We start from the raw sequence: 13,996 nt of genomic DNA, 5'->3' as shown, positions 1-13,996 counted from the left end.
GCTCTTATCCAGAGTGACTTACAATTTCATCATTTTTACACAGGTAGGCGAAGGTAGTGTTAGGAGTCTTGCCCAAGGACTCTTATTGGTAAAGTGTAGGGTGTTTGCCCAGGTGGGGATTGAACTCCAGCCTACAGCGTGGAAGGCAGAGATATTACCCACTACACTATACCAACCACATTTCTGAGATTAGATATAAAATAATCCACTTGCATATAGATGGACAAAGTCAAAGGAAAACACATTTCCAGAAGTAAATGACAAAAAATGATTAAAAGATACAGAGAAAATGAGACTCCTAACAATCATGTAAGACCTGGCAGACACCAGAACTGACCCCATCAGATAAACAGCACTTAAAGCTTTCATCTTTGAGAGAGAGGAGAAAATCATGCTCCACTCTTACTTCAGATCTGAAAAATCCACAGGTGTTTCTGACCATCCTTCCACTGTGAGAAGACAACTCAACACTGTGGGTCTGAAAGGATGCGTAGCTGTCAAGAAGCCCTCACTGAGGAAAGGAAATGGAAACAAGAAAATCTGCACTAAAACACCAAACCTGGACATCTGAGATGTGGAGTTTTTTTGGACAGACGAGTCTAAATTTGTGATTGAGATTGAGAAACAGAAAGTGCAACCAACTTCTAAGACTGAACTTTGGAGGTGTAGAAAAATATCCCTGCAGATTTCTTTAAATTAAACTGAAAGCAAGTCTCGTGGAAAGAATGAAAGCTGTTATAAAGGCAAAGAGTGGACACACTTTTATATTATATTCCACTGGTGCAAATTCAGCAGAGGATGGGGGTACGTGTCATCTCCGCTATTTAAAAAAAGTAAAAAAAAGTACATACCTGAGTTGCAAAAGAGCAGTTGGATATAAATGATCATACAGCTGTCAATTACAGTTACAAAAAATTAATTAAATTCAAAATAGACTGCTGTTGTATTTCGTTATAGTCAGCAACAACAAAAATAAAGAAGCACTAACCGGCCTGGAATTTTTTTCAACACTACTGTACTATGATTGTTGCTTAAGCCATAACAGTTACTAACAGTCCTTCCTTTTTCTTCCTAATTATCATCATACTTAACTTTATTGGGGTGTTTTGCTAAAACATTTATAGCAGACTAATGCAGATCTGACTAAAAACATAGACACAAAAAATGTCATTGCAATAGTCAAAAAACTGGATATCTAAAGTGAATATGTATATCATTCCTGTTAACAATACTGTTTTTTGTGTTTTAATATCAACATAAGTGCAATTGTCTGCACACTTTGTTTACAGATTTACATTTTAATTGCTGTATGTAGGTAATTTTGTACCCGTTATTTTCAGTTGTTGAGTTTTCTATGTAAATTTTTTGTTAAATATATGTTTTCTCCATTTTTACCTGACACTGGAAAATTAATAACATGAATTTAATGGTTGGTCTGACTAGAAATTTCAGAAATTAACAGGTGGTCTCTAAATTCGGCACTGTACTGTATGTGGCAGAGAATCAGTAAGCTGAAAAATGCTTATTTCATATTGCTCAAATGCTTATTGAGTATTTCGTTAATCATTGCCCTTGTAAGTATTATTGGATTCACACAACTGATTCCGTTTGGCTTTGTTTCTGCACTTTATCATGTATTTGAATGGTGGAATAGTGTCAAATGTATAATGTTGACAATGTGACTGTCACATTTGACCATTTTCACATATCCTGCCTTCCAGGATTGACAAGAGATACCTCATTATAACTAATTAATAATCGGTTAATAAATATGGAATACATGTAGGTGGCTTTGGCTTTGATTTTGATCTGCCATTAGCCCTGAAAGTCAAAGCCACCTGTCTCTTTGAGAAGTGCTTTTTAAATCCCAGTCTGAATAGGTGTCCTCTTTAGCTCTTTCTGAGGCAGATGCACTTTCAGCCCACGAGCACTCAGCCTCATTTTCATCTAAATAAGAATCGATCTCTAGCTGTATACCACTACCTCCCCCCTTGCTTTGCCTCAAACACAGGGACTTAACCCCACTTTTCTCCAACACCTCCTCCACCTCACACCACGCATATAAAATACTAATCAACTTATCAACAAGAGGAAAAAACATCAACACTGGGAGACATCAGACAATAACGGTGCTGAGCTGAACTGATTAAGTGAATGAGTTACACTAGTGCTGTCATTATGACACTATTTTTGCTAGAATAACACATTTGTATAATATGCATGTGCACACTTAAACTTCATTAACCTGCATTAGAGCACATTTGTTAAAGGGGAATTCCACCAATAACATTCTAAATTTCTGCATGATTTAATGGTTGATATGTGAGCAGTTATTCAGTGGTTTGCTGTAAAACTGTTCATTGTGGAGAAACGTACCATCTCAGATTTTTTACAGTGGTGGTGATAGGAACCAGGGATGTCTACAATACAAAGATAGACATTTTATTTACTATCCAAAATGACCACAGAACCTACAAGTGTGTGAATTTTTATATGTAATGATATGATGATAATGATGTGATATGATAATGTAATAAATCTACAAAAAAGTACAATTTAATTGAAAACTATTTGCCTCCATGTACCTACTCATCATGAATGTGTTTTATAAAATAGGTTTCAGTCATCACAAATGTGTGGTAAAACAATGTCTCAAGCAGTCAAAATCATTACTGTGCCTTTAAGGCTGATATATGTAAATGATCTCCGTTCTGATTGGTTGCCCTGCATTGTGCCTCATTCAAAAGTCTTATTTCAACAAAGCCAAAAGATTTTTTTTATGACACCGGCCTTTTAAATGTTTTCGACGTCTGGTTCCTATCACCATGACAGGAACAACTCTGGCTCGGTAAGGTTCTCTAAAAAGGAGTATTTCACATCAAACCACTCTGAATGACTTTGTATCTCAGCAATTTAATTATGCAAAAATCTTGAAAAAAAAGGCTTTCCCTTTAACTCAAAGTGCTGTTTAAAAACCCCATGTTATTTCTTTTTGTAGTGTTTTATTATTTTATTCCCGGAGGTCCATTTATAAAGTTTGTGTGGGTTTATGTACCAAAAACAGTCATTTCTACATTAATTTACATTTATTTTCCATATAAATTATTTTCCATGCTCTCTTTATGCATTAGATTTAAAAATACTGTTATTGATACTGTCCCTTTAAGACTGATACATGTAAATGAGCTCTGCTCTGACTGGCTGCCCTGTATTGTGCCATTCAAAAAGCAGTCCAGGCTGAAATACTCCTTACAACTTCAGTATGAATGGGCAGGGCTAAATTGCTGTAGGCTGAATAGGTGGATATATGTAAATACACTGGATTTCATGACATCACAAAAACAAATTCCAAGTTTTTCAGCTTAGTTTACATGTATAGAGGCAGTTTTCAATATATGTCCAGATGAGTGTATGGATTGAGGTGCGGACAGTACATTTTGAAACTTTAACAATGTGCACATCTTCCACTGCCCCTTTTGCTGCTGCTGTAATATCCTTTGTTGTAAATAAAGTTTGCTATATCAGCCAGACGCTAAGCTTGTTGCACTCACTTAACTTCTGCTAATGCTACGGGTTTCTCCTCTGCAGCGTTCTGCTTGGAGTTTTGTAGTTTTAGAGGAGAAGTAAACATCTCAAATGGTCAGCTGTAACTCGATACTCAGCGGCCTGATAGGCAGAGGTGAAGCAAAGCGAGAACGAGAGAGAGCATGAGAGAAGATGTGAATGAAAAGCCAGAGTGTGAATCACTGGCACAATGTCAGTGCTTCGTTCTGCCTCAGTGGCCCGGCATTACTGAGAAGAGAAGAGAGGGGGTGGTGTGCTCGGAGTGGGGGAGGGGGATAAGGCCCAAAGAATGGTCATGAGATACAAATGGGTGGAGAGAACACAGGGCACTACAGCACAGTCTTCATTAAAATGGGGAAATAAAGATCGGATTGCAGGTTTCTTCTGCTACCGAAAACGCACAAAGGTTTTCTCTAGAGCTAGAGAAGAAATAAGAATAGTTTATTTATATCCTCAGGAAGCAGCGTTAAACAGGAAAGCTGGAAACAGGCCAATGAAGAGGGTTACTAGTTCAATTCATTACATGTATACAGAGTTAAAGGACCATCGACAAAGATTAATCTTAGACTTGAGTCAAATGATGTTTTCAAAAGTGGTTCTTAAATGAAAACCTTTTTTAGTCTAGTACTAGGCTAAGTCTGTCTAACAAGAGAATTTTAAACAGTCCGGTGTTCAGATAAACATTAAAAGCAGAAAGCCTATTTATGCTAAAATAAAAAGTTTTCTTTTTAATTGAATTACTTTTAAAAAGAATGCATGTTCATATTTTGATATCTATTTCTCTCACACCTACAGACATTTTTTTTAACCAAATTAAGCTTCTGATATTCAAAAAGAAAAAAAAAACAAAAAAAAGAACAATAAAAAGGAGGTAAATAGGTACAAGTAAGCAAATATCAGTACGCTTATGTTTTACTATGAATGATTAACAATGCTGCCATCTAGTGTTCAGCAGTCTATCTTTAAAGGGGAATTTCCATTTCTACATAATTCAATGGTTGAGATCTAAACAAAGTCATTTAGATGTTTGATGGTGAAATGGCACATTGCTAAGAAACCTGTCTGCTCAGATTTCTTTACAGTGGTGGTGACAGAAACCTAGGGTTGCAATATTTACAACACAAATAAAGCAATTTTATTCACTATCCAAAATGGTCAGTGAACCTACATATATTTTCTGAGTTTTTACATGTATTGTTAAATGGTGTTAAATACGTACAGTGCTAAATACAAAAGGTCAAAACTGTCTCTCAAAGCTATCATAAAACAATGTCTCAGACATCAGGCAGCATATTCATATCCATTTCATGCCAAAAACTTTCTGTGAGGGACCTTTTAGAGACATTTAAACGCTTTAGACGTTTGGTTCCTATTACCACCACTGTAAACAATTCTGACTTGGTGAGTTTCTCTAGAACAGCTCATTTGACACCAAACCACTCTGTTTTTTTGTTTACACCTTAACAATTTAAATCATGCATAACTTTTAAATTCCCCATTCATAATAATGCATTTAATAATGCATCTATGTTTCCTTATAAGTAACTGCTGTTATATTGCTCAACAGGTGGACATTAGGAGGTGCTAGGAATGACATTGCCTGGTCATGACATTGTACAATTTAAACAGATAAACAAGTCTGTCAGCATTAGCCTCACAACTATTTGACAAAAAGCTACATGTTGGTTATTTCACAGAACAAAGAGAACAAGTGTTTATATGAACATGAAACGCATACACTATCTTTTAAAAACTGACATCTTGGACAGTCCCTGAAAATTACTGCCTCATACAAGACGTCATACCAGTAGAACTAGACTGATGTAGTAGACAGAGGCCTCTTTAGGAGCTGTCTCACTGGGGAAGTCGAAAGATCCTGGAATCCAGCACTACGAGCTGTAAAAAACAAGTGCAAACAGACTTAAATTAATCACCATTTTCCAAACAGTTTCTAACAGTCAGAAATTTCTCCTTCTGTGTGGTCAGACAGAGAGACAACGATTCCTCACCCAGTCTGGCACTGGTCTCCTTCACCAGTAACTGAGACTGCTCTTGGAATGACAGGAGTTCCTTTACCATCATAAACTGAGAATCCAACTGCGAACAAAAACAGACAGCAACAGAGTATTCATATATGTGTAAGTCTCCTTTTTGTGCAATAGAAAAAACTGTAATTACACTACTGTCAGGTGTCCAACCACTTATTATTGATTGTTATTGTAAATACAATAATAAATTAATAATGTAGCCTTAAATATTACAAACGAGACACCAAAATCTATATTACATGTTCTATTCAATATTTCAAGCATTCTGCAAACAATGATAAATTACTAAATGATAATATTATTCTTTTGTTAGGTTATCTGCCTTAAGATTTGCTTACCGCTTTTGACATATTAAGCATTCAGTATAGAAACTGTATTTAATATTTCATTTTATAATTTTATTCTCCATGCTTTTCAGCTTTCTCACTCATTTCAGAATCATTTACAGCTCATTTACAGATCTTTTTGGACACATCCAACATCTAAGCTTCCTGACAGCTGCACATGACTAGTATATCAGAATCATTGTATACATTAATCTGCAACTGAAGTGTTTTTTTGCAATTGAAAACACTGACTTTAAACTTTATAATGGTAGAATAGGTTTAACCCATCAACTGTGAATAGCAGCACACATAAAAGCTAATAAAAATAATCTGGCTTGTAAAAGATCCACTGCAGCACAACCTGCTGGACAACAACTGTAACTGTAACTGTTTTTTGGTCTGTGAAAGTTTTTTTTCCAACTTCCTGCATTATTAAATGGTTGATATGTAAACAAAGTCATTCAGAGTGGTTTGATGTTAAATGCTCCATTCTAGAGAAATCTGAGTAAGAACCGTTTCCCTTCAAAGTTATTAGTTTAATCATTAGCACAGTTAATCCTCACCACCAGCTCCACTGTATTGAGGACTCTCTGCTGTCTACACAGCGCTGCATGGTAATCTGGTTTGTTCAGGATAAGCTTGCTCTGAGAGGACTGGGCAAGGCAGGATGGGTCCAGCATCACGCCTCTCTCCTGTGCCTGCTCTACTCGCCTGTAGATGATGATGATGAACACCACTTATTAAACAGACAGTTAAAGCACATCAGAAGGTTTTAACCACTTAGACTCCAGGTTCATTTTTCAGTTATGAGTCATACAATTGCATACAATTAGTAACAGTAATTACTACGAATTATATCATAACTACTATGTAGTTATGACAGAGACTATGTAGTTATGCCCAGGTTTTATGCTACATTCTTTTTGTATAATATTTTTTCACACTGAGGTCTACTTTTAACACTTGTGTGGCTTTACGTACCACAAGCAGTCCTAATTCATTTCCACATGACCATTTTCCACCTTCTCTATATCCATTAGAATTAGGCTGTTGTTACTGCGTCATTAAACCTGATTTCATATATATATATATATATATATATATATATATATATATATATATATATATTTTTTTTTTTAACCTATTTAACTTACATACATAAAATCAGCCTAATTCTATATATAAATAATGTGTGTTTGTTTGCATGTGCGTAAAGCTCTGTTCTAATAATTGGCTGTCCTGTATCCTGTATTTTGTCTCATTAAAAAGCAGTCCAAGCTGAAACAATTCCTTTAAACTTTAATGTGAATGGGTGGTGCTAAACTCCTGTAGGCTGCACAGGTGGGTATATGCAAATGTGTTTGTTTGAAACCAATGGATTCAAAACAGGCTGTTTTGTAGCTTAGCCCAGAGGGACTGGGGAGGGAACTGTAACAACATTTACCAGCTACATCAAACTGTTTTATTAAAAATAGTGCAGGAAAATGTGTTTTTCCATGATTTGGGCCCTTTAAGAGTCCATGTTCAGGTGGGATGTTAAAGTGAGAACATCTTGATGTTAGAATGCACTCGTGTATGTGGTTGTACTCACTTGGCCAATTCCTCAGCTTTACAGCGATGTTTGTTCAGCAAGGACTCCCAAGACAAACTCTCAGCCTGCAACCTTAAACAGCAATTACATAACATTCATTTAGCAAAAAATGAAGTATCATGTGTTAAGTTTCATATAAGTAGCCTAAGAACACACGCCTACCTGCTGATGGCCTCCTTCGTTCGTTCAATGACTTTCTGAATGGCGGGATCACTACAGACAAACAAAGAGAAGTTTAATCAAAGACAGACGACAAAAGGGAGTTGAAAAAAAAAGTGACCTCAGCTAACAAACATCACCATTACCTGTTAGTGCTGAAGAACAGAAGTGAATTTTCTTGACTAATGTTTTCAGCCAGAATTTTCCATTCTGTCTGCATGGAATCAACTACAAAAAAAGAAAAAAAGGACCACTTACAATGTTTGTGTGGTTATACGTACAAAAAATGATGATAATTTATTTATACATGATGCTTTTGTAACTTCTCTTTACACTTAATAATTAAATAGACTGTTTATTATTGTGTCTTTAAGGCATACATGCATATGTGTGTATGTGTGTGTGTATGTAGGCCAAACAGACAGATACATATAAATAATTTGGTTGTCAATACATCACAGAAACAGCGAAATCAAAACGTTTCCATATACGGACTGTATGAGTGAACAGCACATTTTGAAACTTTAACAGTGTTTACAGACTGTGGTATAAATCAAACTCTTATGTCAAGAAAGTGAAGGAAATTCAACTTTCCATGATACAGGCCCTTTAAATGGAATACCAATGTAATTTATTCAAAGATAAATATTCTAGTACCTTGTGTCTGAAGCAACTCCATGTCAGCACCAGGGAGAGTACACAAAGTGTTTTGTAGCCTCTTTACTGTAAGCTACACAGACACAGAAGAAAAGAGGAAAAGGGTAACAGCTAAAAGCAAGACCAAAGCACAGCCCACTGATTTAAAACTGAATTTACTGACTATTAGATCTGTCACAATCATGAAAGCCAATGACTAAATGTCATACAAATAATTGCAATTAACAATTTGTCTTTTTTGTTCACTGTACGCCACTATGTTTGTAGCAGCCCAATTACAGTTTAATATCACACGTGCCTTATTAAAAGCAATTAGAGAAGAAAAAGAACATAAATAAGTTAAATCTACCTCCCCACCCCCCCCCCTAAATTTACTGAAAATTATGATTTCAAATAATCAAAATAAATTCTGTACTAGGCTCCTCTACCTTCAAAGGCCAGGTAGATTCTGAGCAACTCACAGACTGTTAATTGTAATTATACAGACCAAAGTATGTTTGCATAGCTTAAAACAGTGGTACCAGCCTTCACAAGCCTGGATTTTGTCTGTACTTTTGTCCATTCTTTTGTTTGCACAATGTTAACTGATGAGGTGTAAGAATGAATTGATACCTACTAGAAATTTGCATACCGACTAATTCTGATATTTAATTATCCATTAGAGTTAAAGAACGGCTACTTGGTTATCCGCAGGGAAGGAAAAACAGCCTACAAGAACCTTTCTGAACCTAGCCTTTCTGGACATTAGCTAGAACAGAATAATTAGCCTAGTTAATAAAAAGCCTTGCTATCTCTGCCTTCTCACTAATGACCCTAAAAACATGTCCTTTCAGAGTAAAAATGCTTAAATTGCTTACTTGAAAAAATGAGCAAAATCAAAGTGTTTCACCGAGCTGTTGGCATGTTTGTTTTGTCTTTAGATTTTGTCTTTTTGTAATGAAATGTAACAAATACCTGACTAGTGATTTCAGTATTTGAATACTGGCACCTCAAACTGTAAATCTGCAAGTATGTTACTTGAGTACCCGTGGACATATTAGCTACACTAGCCTCACAGCTCCAGGGGAAAATGAAAGAAATAAACTTTGCACTTAATCCACATTCTATTTGCTTTTTAATGTAAACGTATGTTTGCAAAATCTAACAACTGTGGAAAATGACTGAAATAACTGTGGTTATGTAAAAATTATGACAGATCTACTGACGATCAGTGTTAAGTACCTGCATTGCATCTTCCATTAGTTTTTCCAGCCTCTCCTCATCACGCAAATCTTTGCTGATTGATTTACACAGAGCTGAAAAGTGGGAACAATGAGAAACAACAGATAAAAACACAGATTATCAGGACAGAGATAGTGTCTTTAAAGACACAAAGACAAAACAACAGCCCTAATTCCAGGATATCTGTTTGGTTTACATTTCAATGAGATGCTCTGCATATCTAAACACAACAGAAGAAAGGCACACCAAAAGGACTCACCCTGGGAGGTGCTAGGAAGGGCAGGGAGTGATCTCCTGCCTCTAGTTGACCTCCTCCAAGATTTTCGACGCGAGCGGGGGCTAAGATCAATGACAACATCTTCTGCCACTGCCTCTTTAACGTCATTCTCAGCACAGCTTGACTTTTGTTCATCTGGTGGCTTCTCAGTTTCTACAGGTGGGATGAATGTTTGGGGAGATGAAGTGCGAGGAGACTTTGGAAGAGGTTCGGGGCTTGGAGTCCTGTCTAATGGTCTTTTGGTCCCTTGGGAAACCTCCTCTGTAACCTACATCAGTGAAAAAGACTCTGAAGTAAGTGTGACTGGCAAGAAAGACAGGTTATTTAAGAGAAAAGCAACATAAAGCTAAATGACTGACTACACCCCACAGGTGAACTGTGCACTTATGGGTCAATTCTGCTGATTTTTTAAAAAATCTGCATAATTCAATCATCAAACAAAGTCATTTAGAGTGTTTTGATGTGAAATTCTTCATTATAGAGAAACGTACAGACTCTTTTTTTTCTTTTAATGACACTGATAGGGACCAGATGTCGCCATGTCCAACATAAATATAGCCATTTTGCTTTCTATTCAAAATGACCAGTTAACCTATATTTGTTTTTTTAATATGTAAATCTGTAAAAGTTAAATCTTTAAAAAAAAAAAAACTTTTCCTTGAGTGCTACTTTTTCATAAAACACCCTGCATGTATGTAATGGCATTCAATAAAATTGTTTTAGGTCAAAACCTTAACTCAAAACTATTGTAAAACACTGTCTCAGGCATCAAACAACATATTTATCACTATTTAATGCAATACAGTTTTGTGAGGTACCTTTCAGGGGAATTTTCAATTGCTTTAAACATCTGGTTCCTACCCCCACGATTATGAACACTTCTGACTCCGCAAATTTCTCTAGAACAGTGCATTTCATATCAAACCACTCTGAATGACTGTGCTGACATCTCAATTATGCAGAATTTGTATACATCTGTGAAATTCCTCTTTAATAGTTTAGCAAGGCACGTTTAACCAAGCTAACGTTTCCTAGAGAAGCAGTGAACTACAGCTTCAGAATAAACCTCAAAGTTCCTCAGATGAACGAAAATCAGTTTCTGTGTAGTTGTTTTGTAGTAATTTTATCTGTCATACTTTAAAACAGACATCAGCTGACCTAGTATTCAGAATAATGCAAGAGATTAGCTCTGAACACACTGGATAGGCTGTTAATACTAAAATAACCTCCCCAGCTAACCAGTGTTCTAGCTTTTGACAAGCAATTCCTGAAAATATATTTGTAAAAATTTTATAGATAAGTCAAATGACTTCCTTCACTGGAACTGATGGTGAAATCAAGTGAAATCAAGTCCAGTAGCTTTGACAGACCACTAACATTACTAGGCAATTAAAGGGGAATATCTGAATAATTCAGTCCTTGAGATGTAAATAGAGTCATTCAGAGTGGGCTGATTTAAAGCAGATCATTGGAGAGAAACTTACAGACTCTGATTTCTTTACAGTGGCAGTGACAGGAACCAGGAGTCACAATGTTTACAATACAATACAAAGTTTTCTTTGGGGACTATTTTGCTTCACAACGTCCTACACGTACTCATCCATTCCGTGAAGGAGCTTTCAGAGGCATTAAACTCTTCAGACGTCTGGTTCCTATCACCACCACTGTAAACAATTCTGACTTGGCAAGTTTCTCTAGAATGCAGCATTTAATACCAAACCACCCTGAGTGACTTTGTTTGCATATCAAACATTTAATTAACGTTTAACTGTATGACTGAAAATATTCAGATAGCTCGATTCACTGATAGTGGTTGAATTGCTTACCGTAGACTGCATATCGTCACCCTCACGCCTGTGAAATGGACAAAGGTATTAATTCTTGTGTTTAAAAGTGTTAGCAAGCATAGTAACAACAACGTGCATCTTTTTAAAACTAGCTACTTCACAATTTAGTTAAACTAGATTACTTTGCCTGCTAGCTCGCATATGTTGTCACAAAACTGGTCAGATTCTAAGTCGCCAGCTTCTTGTTCAAACTTTTCCGTTCCACCTTAATTGGTACCGCATTTAGTTACATTCTGAGACGCCAGAATGGAACCGCTGGACCATTTAAGGTGGAACGGGAAAACTCGAGCAAGAAGCTGGAGAATAAGAAGCTGACTTCAGCCTCGCTTTGTCTACGTTCAGCGACATCTTAGCTGGACAAACAAATCTGCAGGAGTAGATCCAGTTGATACTTTTGAATGTCATCTCTTTTTTACCAGAAGAGAATAGCTGACAATGACGTACTGCAGTTAAAAAGCGAAGACAAACCAAAAAATTACGAACCCTTCAGTCATTTCATTTTGAAGCTCCGCCATTTTCCTTCAAAGCCCGCGCGCTGTCCTCCCATTAGCGGCTTGTGCAAGCATTATGGGAAATGTAGTTGAATTGTGAATGAGTGCTCAGGCGTTACACATTCAAAATAAAATATGCTATGTTATGTTTGGGCTGGAATGCCGTTTTTTTTATTTAAGAGAATTGCCATAGAGATTCACTTTTAGAACTCCATGCCACAGAGCACCTTCATCTTAAATGTATAAACAACTAGAATCCTCTCTATAACTTTTTGAAATATCCATCAAAATATGTAGGCTTGCAGGTCCTGGGAGCCAGTTCAGTCCATTTAGTTTGTATAAAATGTAAACAAATAATCATAATATTAGACACGTCTAACTCTAATCTTTAAACCTGTGCCAACTGTACGCTCAGGTTCCAGAATCAAACTCATTATGTTAAAAAAGTATTGATTTTTGAAAAATGACCAGCAGTTCATGCAAGGGGATGTGTTTCAAAGATGGCAAGTAAATCAGTTTAATCTAGTTGCCTAGTTAGAATTCTGGGTGCATATTGTTGCAAAGAAGTAAAGGGCCTTATATTCATAAGCGTGTGCTTTGTTTACTACTGATTGGCTTTGGTTGAATTCCATCAACCTGGCAACCCTGAACACTGGTAACCTTGAAAATGAATAAGTTCATCAAGTTTAAACAGAAACCTTTTTTAATCAATTCCGTCTATATAAGCTTTTATGAAACAAGGCACCTTCTCAAGACACTACAGGCAGAAATGATGATCCCTTCCAAACGCAACAGAAATATGTTCGTTTCAGCTAGTTTGTATTTTCTAATTTTTATTAACTTCAAAGGGAACCTTGGCTGTTAAGGCTTGTATGCTTTGAAATAGTGTGGATGTCAGATTCTATTAATATATGATGTATAAAACAAATGCAAATGTTTTATTATTAAAACACAACAGACAAAATCCCTCTACTAGAAGGTCACCAGCACTGTGATGTCATATGTCATATGGTTGCACTGTCCTAGTTAAAATAATACAAAAAAATTTAAAATACAATTTTACACTCTGGCAAAATTTTGAAAGGCTGAATAAAATATTTGAGCCAAATTACATATTTAGCTTATTTTTCTCAGTCAATAGAGAGACCAACCATTTGATGCTGCAAACAAAAATGGCAACCTAATAGAGGGTATTTGTCTGTTTTATAGTAAATCAAGGATTTAGTCTAGTTTATACAACATATTGTAATAATAATGGACATAACAATGGACATATTAATGCTTAACAGACAGGTCTCCCTTTAATGACTGCTTAGCTCCAGCCACACTTGGCACAACCATATCATGTCATATATTACTGAAAAGCCTGTTTCTTGTAGAATCCAAATGGAATATCCAAATATGTCCATTTCTTTTGCACTATTACAGTTCCCATAAGTGGTGCATGTTTTCTGACATCTCAGTAGGTAATTCAGTTCTGAGGCCCACTTTCTTTTTTCTCAAAATCAGCTTTTCTATATATTCAGAGTTCAAATCTCAGCTTCTAGAATATTTGGATTAATGAAATGTAACACATTCACTCCTAACCTTATTCTGAAGGATACAACAGGATTTTTTGTAGCTAGATTTTATAACCACAAAATGAAAAGTGTTTTCTAATAGCAGTGCAGTTTCCTCTTGATTGAACAATAAAACAGTCAGATTCCAGCAACCGGCTCTGTAAAATCCATTCTGTAGAGCGAGTCTATAATGAAATAAAGATTTTAACTCAACATCATCTGAATGCCAGATTTTAGTTTTTAAAAACATGCAAAT

General features: G+C 36.0%; 1 protein-coding gene across 1 annotated transcript; it reads right to left on the bottom strand.

Annotated features, from left to right (window-relative positions):
- Positions 1–4,935: 4,935 nt before the first annotated feature.
- Positions 4,936–12,242, bottom strand: LOC118806126 (kinetochore-associated protein DSN1 homolog). Its single transcript, XM_036567483.1, has 11 exons — positions 12,174–12,242; positions 11,670–11,697; positions 9,826–10,111; positions 9,567–9,640; positions 8,346–8,418; positions 7,835–7,916; positions 7,692–7,742; positions 7,530–7,601; positions 6,502–6,649; positions 5,574–5,661; positions 4,936–5,460 (listed from the first exon to the last, which is right to left on the bottom strand). The coding sequence occupies exons 1-11, from the start codon at positions 12,203–12,205 to the stop codon at positions 5,378–5,380; spliced, it is 1,017 nt and encodes a 338-aa protein (XP_036423376.1). The 5' UTR covers positions 12,206–12,242; the 3' UTR covers positions 4,936–5,377.
- Positions 12,243–13,996: the final 1,754 nt, after the last annotated feature.

This window comes from Colossoma macropomum, unplaced genomic scaffold, assembly GCF_904425465.1.
Source record: "Colossoma macropomum unplaced genomic scaffold, Colossoma_macropomum, whole genome shotgun sequence".
In the NCBI taxonomy this organism is placed as follows: Eukaryota; Metazoa; Chordata; class Actinopteri; order Characiformes; family Serrasalmidae; genus Colossoma; species Colossoma macropomum.
The sequence above is the reverse complement of the archived record's forward strand: the minus strand, read 5'-3'. Positions and strand labels throughout refer to the sequence as shown.